The sequence below is a fragment of the Athene noctua genome, chromosome 4 (genome assembly GCF_965140245.1).
Source record: "Athene noctua chromosome 4, bAthNoc1.hap1.1, whole genome shotgun sequence".
Classification (NCBI taxonomy): Eukaryota; Metazoa; Chordata; class Aves; order Strigiformes; family Strigidae; genus Athene; species Athene noctua.
Window position 1 is genome coordinate 31,967,006 of NC_134040.1, and position 21,804 is coordinate 31,988,809.

The following is a 21,804-nucleotide window of genomic DNA, read 5'->3' on the forward strand; positions in this document are numbered from 1 at the left end:
TTTTAATAATTTAGTCCTGGATCAATACTAGAGGACTTTTCTATGAATGCTAATAAACATTATAATGCAATATAAAAAACATAATCAAGAATAAAGATGGTAGCCAAAAAAATATCCTGCCCCACAAGCCAATATCTAGAGAAATATCTGTCTAGTCATGACAAGCAGCTAGTGCTGAATGACATAAAGCTGACTGGAAATGTACATTCCAATTCTCATATCTGAAGAAATATGGAATAGTATTAGGTTTATTATGTTACAATGTTTAAACATTAAAAATTTTTCTAGATCCTTTAGTGAGTTTTCAGGTGGCTATTCTAACAATTGCAATCTAAATCTATCCCAAAATATTGAAATATTTTGGAGATACAAATCTCAAAATAGGTTAGCAGATCTGTGATTGTTCACTGGTCAGAAGACAGCAGCACTGGTTACAGCAGAAGTTTAGAGAACTGCTTTTTTAAAAACCCACAGGCTTCAGCTGATGGTCCTACATGGTAAGCTTCTCTTAACAGAGATTTTGAAGTTTCAGAGAACAGTTACTCTTATCCATTTGTAGAATAAAATTTCTCAAAAAAGCCCCTGTTACCAACAGCTAATAGTTCCTACAGAGACAGGGTAGGAGTTACAGCAACAGAACACAGAACACCACACCTACAATAAAACACTGCAGAATGGAATAAAAGATCTCTGAAGTGCAGTTACATTGCTTTCTGATTTTGCTTTACATTTCTTTTTATTCAGTAGTTGTGTTCTTCATGCAATTTTTCACAGTTTTGTATTTGAAGAGGATTCAAATTTACTTATTAGTCTGGTCGCCGAATACACATTTTAATAATAGCCGATTAGGAAATTAAATATACTTCCTCATCATCTTTCTTACCTTAATTATGTTCTAGTTCACAATTGGCTTACACTCCAAACGTCTAAAAATCAATTTGCGGTCTCCCAAGGAGCCTCTAACCCTTCTATTTTTGTCCAGAGAAAATATCACTCCTGTCTTTTCAGAGTATCTTAGCTAGAGAGGTAACATGAATGCCATCTCATGTTTTTGCTCTGGTAGGTGTTTGCACACATGGCAATAAGTTTCAGGTGCCCGTCTTTTTTTCAGACAAGGAGGCTGGTTTGTCAGACAGCATATACTACAGCTCAGGTTAGTCCAGCCTGTGAGCTACCAATGTAACCCTTCTGTAGTTGAATTATTTTGCAATACAACAATTCTGCCACAAATGATGCTGAAATTAACAAGTTATATGGATAACCAAGTTTAATTCAGCAAACATGAGGCATTTACTTTACAACAGCAAAGTCATCTTTACTGTTACTTTCTGAACACATAATTCTTGTTTTACATTAATCTTTTCAAGAAAATAAACTGGCAAAAAACAGAACCTGAAAAAAAACAAAAAACCTTCAAACAGCCTAACAAACTAATCCTTGATGTCTTTCATGTTGTTACAGATTATATTTGGCAATTTGAGGTTTAATGTTTAATCCCTGCCTGAGGAGAGCGTTCAGATAAAATGAGAATCAGGGCACTTACTCTGCACCGATAGACAAAAAGCTACAGGACTCAGAAGAGACTACCCATCCTTCTGTTTCACTGTTATCTTTTCCTGAAATGAAAGATTTCAGTTGGAGTCCACAATTCTTGTTACCATTACACACACCACACCCCCCCAGTTGCATTTCTGCTGCAGTATCTGGCTTGCTATGGTTTAGTTTGCCAAGTGAACAATTAAAGACTGTTGCAATTTCTAACCAAAAGGTATAGCATTCCGTGGTTTGTGTAACAGTATATTAAAAAACCCCAAAACAATGTAAACATCACAAACCTGTTCTAGGAAGAAGTGGAAGTAACAGATCATATTCACAGTTCATGAAGAGAGACAATTCAGGTAACTACCTTTGTTTTCTCTGCACTCTTTCAATTTTTTCCAATTCTAGTTCATTGACTTTAGATATACATAATTACTTTTGTTCACACAAGAAACTCCTTACTTTTCCTATGCTAAATGTGTTGATAGTTTTCAGAGACAGGCACAGGAAGGACTGAGTTGTGTAACATAGGGCAGGAATGGTTGTATGCTTTTAAATAATATTGATAATTTTTCTTGTGGTTAAAATTACCAAGTTTTGTGAAGATACAGAAGCATTTATTACTTTGCCTTTGAATTATTTTATTTTTGTACAAATGAACAGATTTTAATCTCACTTCATGGAAAATGTTGACTTTCAGGCTAAAGAGGAACACAAATAATTTTTTCCATAAATTGATTGTATAGCGTTCCATTACCATTACTACATGTGACTGGGAGTGCTTGGAATTTAGAAATACACTGCCAGTAATCCAGCTCTTTTCAGCTACCTTAGTACAGGAGAAAGGAAGAAACAAGACTTGTTTCTGGACTGGACATAGTCCGGACCAACTAGCTCTAGGTGGCCCTGCCTGAGCAGGAGGTTTGGATCAGATGACCTCCAGAGGTCCCTTCCAACCTCAACCCTTCTGTTCATCCCTGCTTTCCTGTTTAGGTGATGAGATGTCAAATTAAATTTGCACAGAATATTCTATTACAGTTGGGCTGCCTACTTCTGACACTGCCATCAGGCAACTAGGATTGTCTTTTGCTGGGAGTCAAAAAGTTGTTTGCAGATTTCCTAGAAATAATTTTTTCCTTTCTAGTATTGTCGTTTGAATTTTCAAAACTGACTTTTGCATCACATATTCCTACTTACACCTTGTTAAGTGCAGCTTGAATTAATCAGTGATTTCAGGCACAAACAATATATATATATATATATATATATGTATATGAATATATATGTATGGTTTACCTTTTCCATTCATGTCCCCTACTGGAATAAGGCGACCAATGCAGAGTGGGCGATTCCCGTACGGATCACGTACTGCATAGATTATGTCTTTATGCATAATTAGCAATGAATATGAAGTTGGAGTTTCATTCATTAAATTTTTTATTCTGAAACGAGACATAGGTGAACATAATTGTGTGTCACACAAACAGCTGTGTGAATTTACAGCTGTATATCTTGCTGAGATTAGATTGCGGGTTTTGATTCTGAAACCCATCCTCCTCACCTTGCTACCCAGTCGGCTGTATCATCATTTTCTAGAGGAGGTGTGAAAGCCAGCAGCTGGGTGATCAGTTCACTGTCAGAACTGGTCGACAGTCCTACACCATGTCGCATAAGCTTTTAAGACACAAAACAAAAGTGTTACCAACATTAAAAAAAAATCCCACATAGCCCTGCTTGGATTTTAACCTAACACCACCTTTGTGCAGTGAACAGATGTTTTAAAACATCAGTGCTTCAGGGGATCAGATCATAATAACGTCAGATTTCTTCCAACAAACCAAATATGTAAAAAGAGCTGGTACAATCATCTATGCCTGGTACCACATTTCTCCCTTTGCATCTCATTTCTTTGCTCCATGTGCAAGCAAAATTAATACCACCAATATTAAGGACATATATTCATGACTGGGCCATTTAATCAGCTTTGTGCTTCTGCTTGTTCTGTGAAGAGAAGTAAAATATGAAATTACCTATAGCAGTTACAGAAAGAGGTATCAAGGCAGAATGGTGGTCTGCGCATAAAGCAACAACAACCAAAAAAAAAGAGATGTGAAGAGAAACAGAGTGGGATTAAAAAACTGAAATCCCACAATTTAAAGTTTTCTAGATCTGGTCAGTCAAATTGTTCTGTCTTGGCATATTTATGCTTCTAATGGAGAAGAGAATCTGCAGTGTATCTAGCCAACTACTACAACCCATTCAGTGCTGTATGAATTACAGTACCTAATTTTTATCTTTAGAAATCATTTTACATCTCATGTAACTCTGATTCTTCACTCTCCATCTACATTTCCTCACCACTGTTTTTTTCCCCCATCCATTCATACACTTGTGGCTCTGATTAAAGAAGGCTATGTTCTTTTGGGCATGCCATACATTTGCCTTGCTTCAATGAAAGAGTATGTCCTCTCATTTTTGAATGGAACATATCATAGAAGAGATTTCACAATGAATCATCTGCTAAATTTTAATTTGGTTCTTTCACACACATCCTTCTAGACAAACACTATAAAATCTGGCATTTGTTGGTGTATGTCCTGACAGTGGTCATGATTAATTTTGCAAGACAGAAATACAAATATTCCAAATAAAAATACAATATTCCATACCAGACATTTCATATTAAAATTACCTCACCTTATTATGACTCTCCTAACTCAAAGCATATCATTTGCTCCTTCTATCAGCCACCAAAAAGGAGTGAAGTTGCAAGCAAAGCCACCTTTTTTTGTGGCTGAGCTAGTTTTCTCACTCAATCAGTAGGAACGTAACCATCAGTCTAATTCATTCATGAATTATCTTGTGACAGTTACAAATGCCTCCCCTCCCCAAGACTTTTTTCTCCCCAAATGATCTATTTTGATTATAGGGCTCTTTCACTACCCCAAGCAGTTTGATATTAAGGAAAAGTCAGGACAAACTTACTGCTCATTGATGCCTCATACTCAGAAACGATGCCAGAGCCTCCCAAAGGAGATACTAACCTTTCTCCTGAGTCGTACAGCATTTGTTAGCTCCCCATTGTGTGCCACAGCGATCTTCCCATGAAGAGTCTCTACCACAAAAGGCTGGCAGTTCTGCAGCTCAGAAATTCCTGAGGTGGAGTACCTTGTGTGGCCAATACCGAGGTTTGAAACGTACAGCTTCTTCAGGCTGTCTGCATTGAAGACATGATTTATAAGACCCATTCCCTTTGGGAGAAAAAGAAAAAGTTCTGTTTGTTTTTGTTTTCCTGGCAATTTCCTCATTTTTCATGTTTGGTTTTGGTACAGTATTAATGCAGGCAACTTTAAGAGAAAGGCAAATAACCTTAAAGACATGGGAAGAAGCTGAGTAGATGTCATGGTGATATATCAGATCCCATTACTCTTTTTCTAAAATAAAGCAATATATACATTTCTGTGCTGAGGATTTTCATAGAACAATCTATTCCCTGACTAAAAATACATCTTCTGAGAGACACTACCAAACTGTTATGTTGCTTAAAAGCATCAGGAAAAATACTGCCAGAAGACAGATAAAGGAAAAATTGTGAGAAGGGAATTCTATGTAGAGAATACCTTTTACAAGTTAGCAGTATATTGGATTTACTTTTATACTGGGTCCATGATAATGTTTATTAGATTCTACTGTCATTCTGGCCAATGACAGAAGCAAAGTTTTTTTCAAGAGGTTTTATTGTTTACTTAAAACAAACTTTTCATACAGCCAATCTGCCTTCTATCTAAAGCAGAAATGCATCAAAACTTTTTAGTCAGCTGTCAGGATCTTTTAGCAATAAGCACTATGTAGAGAAAATTTAGCAGCAAGAATAGTCTGAAAACACTGCACAGAGTAGAAATTAAGACTGGATTCCAGGCCCTCCTACAGACTCCTGCTTCTGCCGCTGCCTGTGGAAAATATTTACATCCTTCTATACTCAGTTTCCCTATTGCACATGGTAATTGTGATATACACAATTAACACACATGATAACACTCCTTAGCACTTTCAAAGATACGCAGGAGAGCTCTGAAGCTGTGAACGGTTCATAACCTGTGCTGTAGGTACAAGAGAGTGGGCTGCAACAGGAAGGATGAAAATTGGTTGAACTGTTTTCAGAGCACAATCAGAAAAGCTTAAAGAAAGCTCAGCTTCAGGGTATTTTCTGCTGTGACTGCTATAGTCAGAATACCAAGAGGCTGTGGTTGCACACGTGGTTTTAGAATACTTAACTATCACATTCAAAAATCATTGCCTCAGACTGACAAACTGATATGTTTGCTTTAATTGTTCAGCAAACTTTATGCCAGATCAATTATCATCTGTTGTCTCACAGATGACATAAAGGCGGTCTAGAGTCTATGTCATGTGATCCTATATGTACAGAAATGCAACCATGAACTCTTACTTTACTTAGACCAACTTTATCCTAACAGGAGATCTGCCAGTTCACAGGTCCAGTACTCATGGATGTGGCCGTGTTAAGCATTGCAATAGCTTAAACAAGTGATGTAATTTTAAACCAGATTTGGTTAGACAAGTACATAATCTTTAATTGCAGTTTCCTCTGATTTAGATTGCAATGGTGTGGGATGGCAAATGTGAATTACACCCACTATAAAAAGTTCCCAATGAAGACAATCTTATGTCTGTATTATGCAAGGCCTGGTACATGCCAGAACATGATAATGGTCTGATGAATAGCTACTTTAATATATTTTTCTGCATATCCAAGTGTAAAACATTCAGACAAAGTCTTTCTTCTACTGACATTGCTATACCTATACAAGAGATTTAAGTTTTTCCACATCCTGAGCTAATAGAACTACAACAGTAATGTTTTGTTATACAAATCTAGCTGAAAGCTTCTGACATACAAATATGGACGAGTCTTTCTGGGAGAGTTTAAAACAAAGGACTAATAGCCTTTGTCAAGGGCTATTAATATGTGGTCAAAGGCTGGCAACAATCAGGCAGGAACACATACCCATGCCTTAGGTGTTCCAGTTCATACTGTAATGTATGTATTGCCTTCAACTGTTGGCAAAGGTGAGTTTGCATGGAAGCATTGGGTAGTACATCAATGCAGTGAGATGCAGTGAGAAGCAGACACCTTTTCCATCCTGTTGTCTCTGCTACGAAGAAGAGTCAACCAGAGTTTGGAGGACAAATGGATGCAGTAGCATCTTAGCTTCTGACATGTTTATGGGCTAGTTTACAAGTCAGAGTCCTAAATATATTTTCACCAGTATATTTTAAGTTTGTTACATTAGTACCACTTCCAGAATTAAACAAGTCATATAAATTGTAATCCACAGGCTCGCTATTACACTGTGGTTCTTACAGATTTTGAAAGTGCTGTAGCTCTGAAATTAATTTCAAGGATAAAAGAAACCATCACATGCTCTGCAACTCTTCAAATATCAAAGCCAGTATGATGAGATAGTCAATTAAATTCTTAGCATGACAGCTAAGTATTGAGCTCAGTAACATGGAAGCGCTACAAATTATGATATCACCTGCTGGAAGTTCATTCTGGGAAATTCTTTTTACTACAGGATATATACAGCATCCCACTTTAAAGGATGCTGGAATTCCTGTAAATCTTAAGGAAAGCTGAAACCCAAGCAGGAGCAGGAATGAAGAACAGATAACATGGTGATGAAGTTGAGAAAAGCTGCATTTAAAAGTGTGTGTATGTGTGTGTGAATCAGGCTGTAAGTAACAGATAGGAGGGGGGAAATGCCTGAAGAGGTGACAAACATGATGCTTGATGAGATGAGATCTTGTGTGAGACATTGAGCAGTCATGCATAGATATACATGCTGCTGCAGCAAAGCAGTTCTTATTTTTTGACTCATTTGAACAGCTTAATTAATCTTCCTCAGAGACCTCTGAACATGAAGACAAACTGCTCTGTGATTGTGGTCAGCAAGCACGCATAAAGAATTGTCCCATGGTTATTTTGCTAATGTAGTTTTATCTCCCGCTCTTCCTTATTTCTTTCCTGCCTGCTCTTCTTTATTTCTCTGCTCTTCCAGGATGGAATAGGCTGATGATGACTTTTTTCCTGATCACTATTCAATACAAGATGAGAGAAATATCACCAGAACATGTAGGTATTTTCTTGGCATAATACTTTCGAGGCTATGGCCATTTTATGTCTTTTAACATCCCCTGGGACTCTCTTAGCTCAAGAAAGACTGTGTGACCTTCTCAGGCCTCCATTCAGACTTTTATTCTGTTTATTTTTACCTATGGGTAAAGTAGCTGCCACTTCCTTAAGTCTCACTAAGCAAGAATTAGTCATCCATTTGCTTGTGCACAGCCTGTAATGGCATTTCTTTTCTCCTGATCTCAGGTTGCATAGGTGCTCCAGAGTTAACACCTTAGCTGTGGGGTGATTTTGGTAAGTAGTTTTTGTAACATCAGTAGCCTGATCTGGATACTTCTGTGGGTCTGGCACTGTGCATACGGATACATCCAACAGGGTAACACTGGCATATTTGTTTAAACAGGCACTTATGACAGAAATTGCACAAGTAACAGAATTAGATCTTGTCCTTGACAAAACCAAACAGTCCATCAAAACATGTTACTTTCCCTCTAATTATTTTGTTTCCTAGCTGAAACAAACTTTCATGCATCTCAGCTAGGCATCTGCAAAACATACATTTTACCTTGTGCACTTTGAATGCCTGGGATGACTCTCCATCACTTGTCACAATTCCAGCACTCTCCTGGCCCCTATGGACAAAATATGATTAACATAAAGCACTGAAATTCTTAGAATATTAAATGCTTTAACATACAATGGATTGGTGGTTTTTCATCAGTTCTTTACACCATGAAATTTTAAAGTAGGCTTATTTGTTGGTTTATTTTACAGGCTTGTAATCAAAACTGGTTTCTTGCCCATGTTATGCTTTATTTCAAAACAGTCACATAAGGTTTGTGCTTAAGCCCACTGAATTCAGTGGGAATCTTTCCACTAATAAGCACTGGCTCAGGCTCTTACTGCAGTCCTATTTCAGTGTGGGCATAAAATAACAGCAGATGCTTAATCTGAAAAGCCACTTTGCAGTGATAGTCTAGGCTGTAGTAGTAGGCTCTACAGCACTATTCTATTTCTGCTTTGGTTTGGGGACGAGTGCTAAGAAACTGATTTTTTTCCTAAGGGAATGCATTGTCCATTGTCTCTTCCTCTGATCACCTACGCAGAAGCTTTTGCGTTCTTGCACTTAAGCAGTCACCTCTAAAAGGTCTATGGACCCTCTGATAAAGCGTTTGAGCACATAAAACTAATATCAGGCATCACAGCTTCTGAACTCAGGCAAAACAAGTCCGGCATACAGCCTCACTGCAAATGGCAATACTACTCTAGCAGCTGGCTGTGCTCTGTTGAACAGAAGAGCTGTATCACCTGACGGGAGAGTTTCCCCTGGCCTGCTCCCCGTTCTCCCCAGCCGGGTCCTGGGGGGCGCAGGGCCAGCCCCCCAGCAGGCACCACAGTGCGGGCAGGCTCCCCGGGCTGCTCTGCTGCACGGGCTTTGGGATTCTGCCCCGATCCACTAAAAACGTGGGTTTTGAAGACTTTTTGCAGACTTTTCGTGGGTAACACTGCAGGCTGCTTCATCTTCCTTTAAAAGCTTCCTGAAATAAGGCTGAGTTACCTCTGACAAAACCGCTGCCATACACCCACCACGCCTGTAACGCTCACAGGGACTCTGGTGGACTGGTAAACTCCTGTTACGCTCTCGCATATAATAATGACTGAAAAGCAAAACTGTTTTTCTTAAAAAAGGAAACAGTATATTTTTAGACTATTAGATGAAGATGCTAAGATGATTTAGACTGATTTTACTCAACTGAAGTAACTGGAATTATTTAGTATAAGCAAGAATAAAATGTGGCCAAAAAAAATAATCTACAGAGTGGATTCTAATTTACAACTGACCATGCTCATTACAAATTTTCTCCAGTTCCTAAAATCCCTTTATTGATCACTAATCCCAGTTGCACGTAAAGCAAAATTCTAAAGAACATTTGTTTACTGAAAACCGTCCAAAACAAACTTTACGCATACCTGAACAAATTTACCCCGTGACTGACCCAGATCTTAAAGAGAAAAATCAGGGATGAGGACGTTCTTAAATGCATTTAATTTAACTCAGGAACATGTCCCATCTATAAACACAAAGCCTGGTGGTAAAACATAAGGGCTGATCCATACTGCATTCAGCAACTTGAAATTCAAATGTTAACATTACAATTTCCATTTAAATACTGACACTGTCCCTTTAAACATCAACAAAATCAATAGCGGGAAAGAGGGAAGCAAACATCCTGAAGGAAAGGCCTCTGCAAGTCGTTGGATGACATCTTTCACGTAGCACTAATGAAAGAAAAGGAAGCTCAGTTTCATTGCCACAAAGCTTATCCAAAATTATCCAGCTAGTGAGATTTTTAAGTATGCAAGCTTTTCATTAAACATCACTAATAACCAATGACAATTAGAGTTACAAATGTGTATAAATGGCCACCAATTCAAAACCAAGTACAACACGGACAAGCGAATGTAAAGCAGGATGATCCTGTCCAGGCAGCTGTCACGTCACCTACTGCAAACCCGCGGCCCGTTTGGCAGGCCCAGCCCCACGGCCGCCAGCCCCACGGCCCGCCAGCCCCACGGCAGACCGAGGCTGCCGCCGTGCCCACCCAGCGAAGGGCAGGCAAGAGTGAGGGACGGCGGCGTGTTCGTGTTGGGTGTTTTTTAAAGGATCACGCCAGCGTGACTCTCTCTTCTCTTTCGTTACACCACCGTGCTCGTAGCGAAGCCCTTTTCCCCGAGAAGGGTTAAATCGGCCCGGCCCGGCGCGGCCTCCCCGCCGAGCCCCCCGGCCCCGCTCCCGCCCGAGCTGCTTTATTCGCCGGCCTCTAATACCGAGCCTGCTTATTTGGCAGTTTCTCAAGTTACTCCCCTCAGGCAGCTTGAGCCAGTAAAACTAGATCCTTTCATCTCGGCGGAGCTTACTGACAACCAGCCGTCTGGTTTCCTAGGAAACAAAATCTTGGCTAGAAATAGTGAATCATTTCCAGGTCACTTTCAACATGGAGAGTGGAGCAGGGAAGCATTGGACTGAGGAGGAGGTTAAAGCCTTGTTAAGCGTCTGGTCAGAAAAAAATATCAGAAAGCAACTCCACGGCACCCTGAGGAATAAAGGAATATTTATCTACATTGCTAAAAGGTTGCAGGAGTTAGGAGTTTGCAGGGATTGGAAACAGTGCCGTGCAAAGTATAAAAATCTGAAGTATGAATACAGAACGGTTAAATATGCCCACAACTCTGGGGATGTCACTAAAACCATGAAGTTTTTCCATGATCTGGATGCCATATTGCGATATGAACCTGTCACACAATTAGCAGCAGAAGAAAACGGCAGGTGTTCTGCGACTGAGACGCAGCTGAACACAAGCCCCACAACAGAGAGCACGCAAGGTAAAAAACTGTTTTTGCTTCTATTTTTCTCTCTTCGCTTAAAAACCAAAGGGAACAAACCCGAAGCCTGAGTTTGCTCGAGCCAAAGCGGAGGTTGCACAGCCCCAGCAGCACTGTTAGAACTGACTTGATGCACTCCTCGCGCAGGGGAATAAAATGTTAGCACCCACCAGTGTCGAAGTCTGTAAATACAGCGTAATTCTAGCAAAATTATGCTAACTGCTTGTATTGCAGCCTCGGTGAGCACTCGCTGGTGTCAAGGCTCCTGCACAGGGTTGAAATGTTAGATTAAGAAAAGCTGTTTTCTTTCCCTTTGACATTCATTTGCAGTACTTTCAAAGAAGGTTTTGTGGAGCTCCAATTCAAATGCAAACTCTAAAAGTAAAGGTTGAAACTGTCGTGATTTTAGAAAATTCATTATTTGTGATACAAGTGAAATTTAGGATTTTTAGTCTTATTTCTCTGTAACTGAAAATTTACGTATGGCGACTAAAGGTGAATTATTTTGTAAGCAATTCAACTTAAATATTTGAGAAACAGGGGGATGTTTAGTAAGTTCTCGTTAAAATTGTAATGTAATAAGTAAAACTCATGTTTATCAGACTATTCTGAGGCAAACCAAAAGAATACAACTGCTTTTATTCTGAAGGTTTTTTTCACCAAATTAACTGCATCTCTTGTTTTATTCAACCCTTTCTACATATGCATTTAAGCTGTGCTTAACATTTCATTAGGGTCAATCTGCTATTTGACATCACTCAAATCTCCTTGTCACATCCTAAATGTCACTGAAGCATAAGCCCCAATAATAGTTATAAGTACCAAAATAAGATGGCTAAAAAGAGAAATGAAAAGCTTAGCCATTTGTTCCCACAGTATGTGGCAATCTACAGTAATTAAGATTGTGAATCTTTTAAGAAAATAAAAAACATTAGTATCAGGAGATTGCCAAAGGCACAGAAAGGGGCTGGACATCTAGTTTGCCCTTGTACCCTTGCACATCTCTCTCTACAATGCTGTTTTACAGGTCTGAGGAAGAGAAATTGCCATTTTTCTTGTCATTGTTTACCTTAATGAAAAGCTTGACCTTAAATTGTCATCACTAGCAGAAAGTCTCTAATCTCTCACAGTCACTTTAAGTTAAAATGGCAATTTTGTAATATTTTAACATGTGCTCTCTGCACTGTGTATTGCAATCCATTTTTATTTTTAAACTTGCAGAACTGAGGCTAATACAAGCTGTTACACTTCTGAGGACTACATGAAACTAAGATAGTGTCTGCCCTTAGATTATCCTCGGTGTTTTGATGTAGTTTGCTCCAACTGTTAATCTTAATTCTCGTTTGCCTTAGACCTCCAGCAAGTTTAAATCAGAAAAGGTTAATTTCAGTCGTGAATCCCAAACTAGAATATATATTAAAAAAAATTACCCCAGGGTGAGTCACACCTCATTTTGAAGCATTAGGACAGCCTGGTTTTAAAGGTGATATAATTAAATATATCTCTTAAATGCACAAACATTTCTGTTACTCCTTTAAAAACAAAAACAATTGAGTTTTATGGATAAAGAAAAATTAAATGCAACTAGCTGTAATAATGTAACGCTAATGGTAAGAATTTAAATGCAAGGATTTTCACAACCTTAATTCAGCCACAGAGAAAACAGAGTAAGATAGAAATGTGTCCCGCAGCTATGCAGAATGCATACATCCCTAACAGAGGGCAGAGAGAGCAGCTGTGAGAATATCGTCTTCATTTAAGAATACATGTCAAGCTGCCGCACTGGAGGCACAGTCCTTTCCCCACTGCAGTCAGAGTTGCAGTGTCTGCCCAGCACAGCACTTCGGAGGGCACTTGTAGGCTACTATGGCACCTGTGGGGCTGCAGCTGATGCTCACGAGTTCTGTGGGGGCAGACCTGACAGTGCGGCTCCAACAGAAGGACATGCAATTCCCCGTCCAGGCCAAGGCAGCCTGCTGCCCCAGCAGCCAACCTGCCTGGTCCCCCGCAGCCTGCGGGAGGAAGGGGACTGCTTTAATGTGGGTATCGCACCCCTTAAGGTAAACTGACCAAAGTACATTTGCATCCCGGCAGGTCCCCTCCTGGGCTTCTCCCTTTCAACCACTAAGTGTTACAGGAGAGGACAGGAAAATGGTCCCTTCCCTCTTTAAAAGGAGGCTGAGGAGCCTTAATTTGACAGAGCTGGAGAAACCAAGGACGTCTATCTAGGCTTGTGACTTGAGTAGCAAGAACAAAATGCTATCAACAAACTAAAACCTATGCCAAATAATACTGTCCACCATGCGCATCTTTATTTGAAGAACCTAGTAGCTATACTATTCTGTTTAAAAAGCATGACAAGGGACAGGGCATGCTCCCCCCAAAATTACTGTATTTTTACCATTCTGCTTAGCCTCATTCTAAATATTCATACCCATCTTTACTGTAAAGCTACAAAGCAGGTCTTTGTGTTTAATTTGCTTGATTATCTCAACCACTAGGAGACTGTTGGGAAGGGGAAGGGAAAGGAAGAGAGAGAGACTCCTTTTATGGGAATGGATGGTATTTCTATAAGTGTTTCCCTGAGTTTGTTTTTTCATATCTTTTAAAATCAGTTTTCTTCTGAAAGTGAAATTGAAGAAGTTACTACTGAAAATCACAATCAAATCTAAGAGAGAGGTGTCTCCGGACAAACTTGGTAGCAACACACACACAAATTCCCAGTTTGTTCATGGAAAGATGACACTTTTTGCATAAGCACATACAGCACTGCCAGCCAGTGGTGTTCATGTTGTTCTCCCGAATTACATGTCTTCAGAGGCAAACACAGAGCCATAGCTTAAATAATCACTAAAAAAGATACAACTCAATATGTTCACTTCTCTTAAAATTTAATTTCTGTATTATCCCAGCAATCAACAACCAAGAAAATCCATGTAGTGACTGATGGTGCTCTATGAAAAATGGTGTCATTCATTAGTTTAAAATGAATGACCTTCCCATTTTGTTAACTAGTTTTGATTGCTTCAAAATAAATCAAGTATCAATAAACTGAGTCCTTGATTTGCAAAAGTAAACCTAGTAGTTCATGTTAAGTCACTTATGCTCTTTTATATTTTATTCTGTGTTTAAATATTAACGCACTGGCCACTTTCTTTGCCCTTCACCACAGCAAATGCAGAAAAATTAAGTCTGAGCAGAAGTGCATCAGCAATGAGAATATTATCATATGTATAAAACTCAGACAACTACTAGAAGTGTAAAAAGACCTTTCAGAAATGGGGACTTCAAAATGCCACTCATACAGTTTTTCAATGTCTGGACTGTAACGTTAAACATGTTATTGACAAGTATTTTATATACTTTTTTTTTTTTTTAATGTGTGCAATATTCTTACTGTGACTTTTTTACTCATCAGATGCTTCCCCCCCCCATCAAATATTCTAACATCTTTTTGTGGTAACTGTTCTTATTTACTTAAAATAATAAATAGTTTCTCTTTAATAATACAATGTAATTAAACTTGTTCATCCTAGTACCCATGGCACACTCAGCAGCCTTCCAAGAGAGAATTTATTTCCCCTCTCCGTACTTTGCTTTGCAGCTCTTAAAGAGGTAAAACGCCAGTCCTGGCACTAGAGGTGGAGGCCTGAGCCCCCCTTTCCCTCCGTGGGCCAGCCTGCAGCAGGTAGAGGCTCCTGCCAGAGAAGCAAGGCAGGCAGCTGGGAGCAGTCAGAGATCAGGCCACTGCATCTATGAGTCATTCTGAGCCTTGCTGAAAGTCAGGAGGATTTAGGATAATGTTTTCAAATTAATCCCGCTTTCAGTTTCACCGATGTCAGGGATACCAGGTTGCATTCTAGCCGCACCTCATTACTGTTCCATGTGAGGAACCACCACAGTACCTTTGAACAGGTAGCTTTGATCTGTGTGACCTACCTGGCTGGAGCTGACAGTAGCTCAACTCCCCATTCAGTGAACCAACATTTCAAAAATCCTCTCAACATGGTGTGTTGAATACAGTGTGTTACCACAGAACAACTTAAAAATCTGTACTCTGTGAAAATTTAGCTGATTCAGAACCTGACATGCTGCTTTCTAAACTTACTTAGCAATTGCTATAATACTGCTTTTTAAACAAATGTAGGAATGCTATAGTGTGAAAATCTAGACTGAATCCCGTCAGCTACAAATATCTGTTGTCTAGTCAATAGTTTCCTGCTTTCCCTATGCCATTAATGAATTCCATAGATTTCCAAAACTCTTTGCAGAACATTCTTGTTTTCTTCATACTTTTAAAAAAATATTATTCTTGGCATTTCTTTTTTGTTGCTGCATGGTTGAATTGTGTTTATCTGAATCCATGTGCAAAGTTCACTTATATTTGTACTTCTCTTACTTTTCATTACCTGCTTTCAAACTATACTTTTAATATGCTATCCAACCCAAATACTGAGTTAGAAAAGCATAAAAGTCATTAGAATCAAGCCGGTTTCTACAAGAATTTTAAAATATATTTCAAAGAGGTTTCATATGCAAGACAGAAAATAATTTAATTTACCTCTTAGAACTCATGTCCCCCTATGGGTACAGGCCAAATTAATTTTATATGTAATTTAAATACAAATTAAGTGTGGAGATTACAAAGTTAATAATCTTCTCATTGTGTATGGACATTTTTACTTAAACTAATTTAAGCTAATTTAGTCCATACCTATTTTTCATTTAAAAACTCTTTCCTTCCCAGGTGAAATATCAGTTTCTTTAGAAGATGATGAGGATGCTCCAGGAGATCCACTACTTTTTATGTCCCATGTCAGACAAGTTCAACTAGGTATAGTATGATGGTGCAGAGAGATCAATAACTAAAAAGCAGCATGGCTGTCAGAGCACTTTCTAGTAGCTTAAATACACTGTCATTCTGGTTTTGATCAATGTAGCTTTAAAATAGCCACACTTTTGCACCATCTCCTTCCCAGATTTAGCACTCAGCAGTCTCATGCATCACTAGATACACTGTATATGATGTAACACCTACACGACCACTGTTCACATTCAAAACGCACGCCATGCTATAGCTTAATGATATAAACCACATTACTTTTGTTAAATGCTAGTGGAAAATATGCAAAATGGAGGTGTGTCATATCCATGTCAACTTGTGGATTTTCTCTAAGTCATGTAATTTCTGCTTAAAGCATCATGAGTGAATGGCCTGAGCCAGGAGATGAAGAGGTCAGACCTGTCCCGAGCAATCCAGATTTGCAGTGGTCTTCAAAGCAACTGTATCCTCTCTCCAAGCAAGGGGTGGTCAGCAGTGCTTTAGTCCCACCAGCCATAAAACATCTCATCTGGAAACTGTCCTACTATAGTAGTTTGGCTCAGGAAGTTATTACAGAGCAAAGGCACAAATCTGGCAAACCAGAAACAGGAAGAAGATCCTAGATGTGAGCCCCTTGAAGGGGCTGCTAACGGGAATGGAGAAACCCAAACATATTTTAGGCAGAATTAAGGCAGCTGATTAATTGATTCCATGCTTGGATGAATAGCAGCACTGTCCTGAATTTCCTACATGCTTTTTCAATTTTTCACAAACTCTCTGTGCTCTAGCATACATACCAGTCCAGTTACAATAACCTTCACTGCAGAATCACCAAGGTGTCATATTCAGGGAGAAAACAATGCTCCATCTAAACCTACAGCTTTTACATTACACACTACACCCATCTTGCCTGGTGTTCAATAACAAGAAATTAAAGAAGATACAAGAATCTCACACGGAATTATATGCACGTATATATGAACAAAACTTTTCTTGCAGTAAGTATCTGAATCAAATTTTTTGCAACATACTGCCAAGCAGATTAATTTGGCCTGCTAAAAAATCTTCAGTTCTGAGAAACCTGCTTTCTACAAAGCCAGCAAAATAACTTCAATTGCATGGACTCCCAAGTATGTACTGATACTAAAATGTCTTCCTCTAGTGCCTCTCTTAGTCTTTAGATTTCAGGCACTATTTCAGACACCACTGAAAGAAAAACATTGAGTCCTTTGTATCTGTATTGCATAATAATTTTGTTTCAGCAGATTTCTCATTTTGAGGAAGCTTAGGAAAAAATCAAATATGGCATAAACACATCTTTCCAATTAAAGCATAATGTGTATCTTAATTTAAAATAAATTAGAGCTAAAATACATTTGAGACATAAGAAAAAATTTCACAGTGGCTGTAACAACTTTGTTTCAAAGCAGTGTCTGTGGGTAGGATATTTTGAATCACAATGTTTTTTAAAGGGAATGAGGAACAAACAAAGCCACCGTTTTCCACTCCGCAAACAGCAGAATGAATGTGCAATACACCGAATCACTAGAACTCATTTGAACTAATACCCACAACAGAAAGTGAGCTCCATTGCAAATGAACTTCCTAGTGAGAAATACTGGTCTACACAAAACCTAAAGAAACCTTGTCCCTCCCAGATTGCCCCATACTCTATGGCTTTGACTGGGAAGTTGCAGGGAGCACCTTCTGCATTCTTCTTCCTCTTTTCTTCCCCTCGGCCTGTTCTCTCTGGTCTTCATGGCACTCTCTGGTAGTGAAGAATGAACCACTCCAGAAATACAGATAATTGAAATACTCCTGGTAGCACTGAGCAGAGACTGCATCAAGCCTATTTGATGTTGGCAGTTGTCAACCGTGGCAATTGCTATGGTTGCATTCACCTGTAAACAAGCATTTTCTTTCGCTCCCTCAGGAAGAAATAAAGAAAGCATAATTGAAATGTCACCTGAAAATTACCCTCCTCAACAACATATCAATGAGCTGGTTGCTGCAGAGTCCCAATTAACACAGGACGAACAGGGAAAAAACTGGTATCTGTTAGTACAGTTTTTTCACAGCTAGAATGAATTACTGAGACTAGCAAAGAATGCCTCTATCTAGGACAAGTTTGTCCCCAGACAGATGGTTATACACAAGTATGCTCCACTGAAGCTGTATGTACATGCAAAGGTCAAGTATTTTTGCCAGCATTCAAAGCTCAGTGACTATAAAGTATCTAACCCCCATAACCTTGCTTGCCCTTTTAGAATAAGACACTAGCAAAGGCATTTATCACTTCAGTATGATTGCAAAAAACTATGTCAGTTACTGTGCACTTTCATGTTTGCTATCTTTGATGAAGCACCAGAATTGTGGGAGTTTTTTTAAACAGTTATTTTTGCAAAGATTTAGAAAAAGCATGAGAAACTACTTTCCAAACTAATTAATGAAAATGAAGACTTAAAGGAAATTCATAATTAGAAACAAAGAAACATTAAAAAACTGTGAGAGACCATATTTCAGTGTTTTAAGTAATTGCATGATATCCTTTACCTCCCAGTATTATAAAGTTCAAGAGTGGAGAAAATGTAAAAATTTATTAGTTCTGCAGAGTAAGATAACTCAAGACTTTAATTTTTACTAAAAAAGCTGCCAAATATTTTTGATTGACCAGCAGTGAGGAAGGTGGAGGTTCTGTACAATGAGAACCAGGTTCATTATCACATAAATGTTCTTGTCTGACTTAAGGCAAAAGTCTCCATTCCTCAGCTCCCCACAAATCGGGTGCCTTGTTAAGAGTTAAGGATCGGATTTGTCAGATCCTTATGCGGTTTAAATCTCTCCATGTGTGTAAAACCAAAGGTACAGCATGAATGTAGAAGATAAGTCTTGATGATAATGTCAGTGATTCAGGAACCAATTTATTACTGTGCTAATGCAGTACTTTGTATCTTCCAAACAGCACTCTTCTACTCTCTAATGTCTGAATGACAAAATGGCTCATGGGTTATTCTCTAAGGTGTTACAAGTTCAGTGTATTTGGGCACAGAAGAAAAAAATGTTCCTCTTAATTAAATGTACATGCACGCTATAACTGCCAGTATCAGTTTTCAAGATGATGTCAGAATTAACAAAAATGCTGACAAATTAACAACAAATAGCTTCATTTTAATGTCACCTCTGCTCCATCTTTCTTTGGAGAAACAAGTCATGATGAAACAGCATACTTCATTCTCATTCTCTCTATCCTTTCCCCACCCCAACCACCCAATGCAGGTAACCCGTATCTGTGTCTCTCCCCTACCCCACACGATGCAGGTAACCCAACGTCAGCAATACAGGCTTCCAAAACACCGGCTTTTATTCCAACAGTAGCAAATGAAGGAGGAAAACACTGGACTGTTAATGAAGTCAGAGCTTTGATACGCATATGGTCAGACAAAAACATCCAGCAACAACTGGAGGGGACAGTGAGAAATAAAAGAATATTTGAACAGGTTGCTGCTAGACTTCAAAAGTTTGGAATTGACAGGGACTGGAAGCAGTGCAGGACTAAATACAAAAATCTGAAACATGAATACAAGAGTGTAAAAAGTGCCCAAGACTCAGGGAGTACAAGTAAAAGTATGAAATTTTTTAATGAACTGGATGTTATTCTGGGGCACAGCACCATGGAACAAGCAAGTAAATCAGATATTGATGAAAGTGAGAGGCCTCCAGAATGGACAGAAGCAAAGTCAGAAAAGGACTCCATAGGTAAGTACTTCAGCTACCCATATATAATTTATTTTTTTTAGTTTTCCACCACTAGGGAAACCTTAAAAGAACCCCCCAAAAAGCAACCAGCTGAATTAACCAATTTGCTGGGGGGAAAAAAAAAAACAAAAAAAAAACAGAGTGGAAATTCACTATTTTGTCTATTAGTTTTGGTTTACATTATATGGTCATCTTTCAAATTCAGTGATTGCCCTGAACTTTTTTTTAACAGAACTGAGAAACAAAAGGAGGAAAAAATGATTAAAACATAGGATATGATAAAGTGATACAGAGAGACCATTCCAGTCAAAATCATGGCAGAAGAGACTGTTTACATCTTAGATTTAAAAATGGATCAGAGAGATGGTCAGACTGTATTACTGGAAACATGAATGCATTGAGCAAAAGAAGCCTGTTGTTATAGACAGGTTTCTTCTTGGTTAAAGAATTAACATTTAAACTGTCTTTCTCTTATGGTTCCCCAGTAGCCCAGTTTTACTGGCCTTTGGAGCAAGACTCACAAACTAGTGAGACAACTATTGTGAAAACAGCAAAATGAATAGCACCAAGAATGCTGGCAGAGCTTGCCTTTATTTTTGTGTGGTTATTGACAAATAACTTGGTAATGGATGGATTAATACAGAATTAAGAACAGACTGATAAACCTACACTACCCAGGAGTTAAAACATTTTTTATTGGTATGTTCAACCATAAATGTGCCTGTTGTTTAAGAACAGAATTAAACATAAACCTCTTTATTACACAGTAAGAATCCTACACAGGGAATGATATTACTGTGGCCAAATATAAGACTAGAAGTTAGTAAATTAATTGAAGAAGTCAAGAGAAATAGAACACAGTCTCTGGCTGAAAACTATGAAAATATTTTGGGGGAAGATTCACTCTGCAGTTGCCGTTTCTAGGCTTTTTGCTAATGCATCTACTACTGCCTGCTGGCATAAAGAGCATCCTAGGTTGGACAGATCTTGTGATTTGACACAGCACAGGTGTGCTTCTGTAGTACACAAATGTGGTGCCCTAATTAACATAGCGTTATTTATGCAGAAATGCCTGGAGACACAGGTGAAGAGGACTCTCTTAGTAATATGTCAGAAGACCTACAGGTTGCAGATATAAAGAAAGTTTCTGACTCAGGTAAACTGAAAAGTCTTCTATTTTATATAAATCCCTAAATTTAGTTAAGATGTATTTCTAAAATAAGCCCATGTTGTAATTACAGTTAGAAAATGCAGAGGCCTAAAAAACTTATAAGCAGGAGAAAATGTCATAGTGATAACCATACTTTCAATACAGGAATATGCGCACATTTACAGCGTTCTGCTGAATTTGATAAAAACAGTCTAGTAAGTAATCTTTTCAAAGATTCATGACCCAAGATGTAAAGAAGAATAAACTATTGCTTTAAGCAAGTTGAGTGCAATGTATTACTGCATTTACTTTTACTTAAACTATGTCTTCCCAAGGATAAGAATCGTTCAGTCTCCTGTGCACGAACTAGTAACAGCATTCTCTTTTCCACAATATAATGTGATCAGCATTTAATATAATTGTGTAAATATTCATGTTAGGGGATGAAAACTTCATTTTAGAGTATCACTACTAGCACTGAATATGAAGGACATATGCTCTTTATAAAGAAACTTGGTTTACATCTGAAGTTTACAACTTTCAGGGAAAGCAGGAATTTAACATTGTTAGAGACACAGTCTCAAAGGCTTGACTCTACAATAGAGGACCTCATGATCTCTTTCAGTAGTATGAGGAAGAATGTGGTCTAAATTAGACATTAAGAAGTAGTCTTACAGAATTTAAAATGGTCTAATGTGATCTTGAAAGATTTTAATATCAAATTAAAAATCTTCTGACAGATGATGTTACTGTAAATACTACTCCAGAGAATCGGGCAGCTCTGCATATAAGGAAAGAAACAGCTATGACAAGTAAGTAAAGACATCATGAGAGGTAATTTGAGGTATACTGGACAGTAGCATTATTGTTTCACCATCCAAGAGCAATTACATTTATTAATTTAAATTTACTAACAAAGAAATATATAACTGGCCTTTCACCAGATCACCATGGGCACTTGAGGCATTCATTGGAGAAAAACAGGTTGTCGTGAAA

At 38.4% G+C, this 21,804-nt stretch overlaps 2 protein-coding genes across 3 annotated transcripts in view; one reads left to right on the plus strand and one right to left on the minus strand.

Annotated features, from left to right (window-relative positions):
* PPAT (phosphoribosyl pyrophosphate amidotransferase) overlaps window positions 1-21,804 on the minus strand; it is a 49,260-nt gene that overhangs the window by 7,140 nt on the left and 20,316 nt on the right. The window contains exons 1-6 of one of the 2 annotated variants that reach the window (XM_074904863.1): window positions 10,152-10,191; window positions 8,262-8,328; window positions 4,584-4,790; window positions 3,101-3,213; window positions 2,836-2,981; window positions 1,544-1,616 (exon numbers count right to left, since the gene is read on the minus strand). In XM_074904863.1, coding sequence (XP_074760964.1) covers window positions 1,544-1,616; window positions 2,836-2,981; window positions 3,101-3,213; window positions 4,584-4,787 — 536 coding nt within the window. In that variant the 5' untranslated portion in view covers window positions 4,788-4,790; window positions 8,262-8,328; window positions 10,152-10,191. Of the gene's footprint in view, window positions 1-1,543; window positions 1,617-2,835; window positions 2,982-3,100; window positions 3,214-4,583; window positions 4,791-8,261; window positions 8,329-10,151; window positions 10,192-21,804 lie in introns of those variants that run through there. The other variant, XM_074904862.1, reaches the window with a different exon arrangement.
* Window positions 10,607-21,804, plus strand: part of PAICS (phosphoribosylaminoimidazole carboxylase and phosphoribosylaminoimidazolesuccinocarboxamide synthase) — a 41,435-nt gene continuing 30,237 nt past the window's right edge. The window contains exons 1-5 of the mRNA XM_074904861.1: window positions 10,607-11,080; window positions 15,828-15,914; window positions 19,179-19,658; window positions 20,725-20,814; window positions 21,549-21,620. Of these exons, the coding sequence (XP_074760962.1) occupies window positions 10,693-11,080; window positions 15,828-15,914; window positions 19,179-19,658; window positions 20,725-20,814; window positions 21,549-21,620 (1,117 nt within the window). The 5' untranslated portion in view covers window positions 10,607-10,692. The remainder of the gene's footprint in view (window positions 11,081-15,827; window positions 15,915-19,178; window positions 19,659-20,724; window positions 20,815-21,548; window positions 21,621-21,804) is intronic.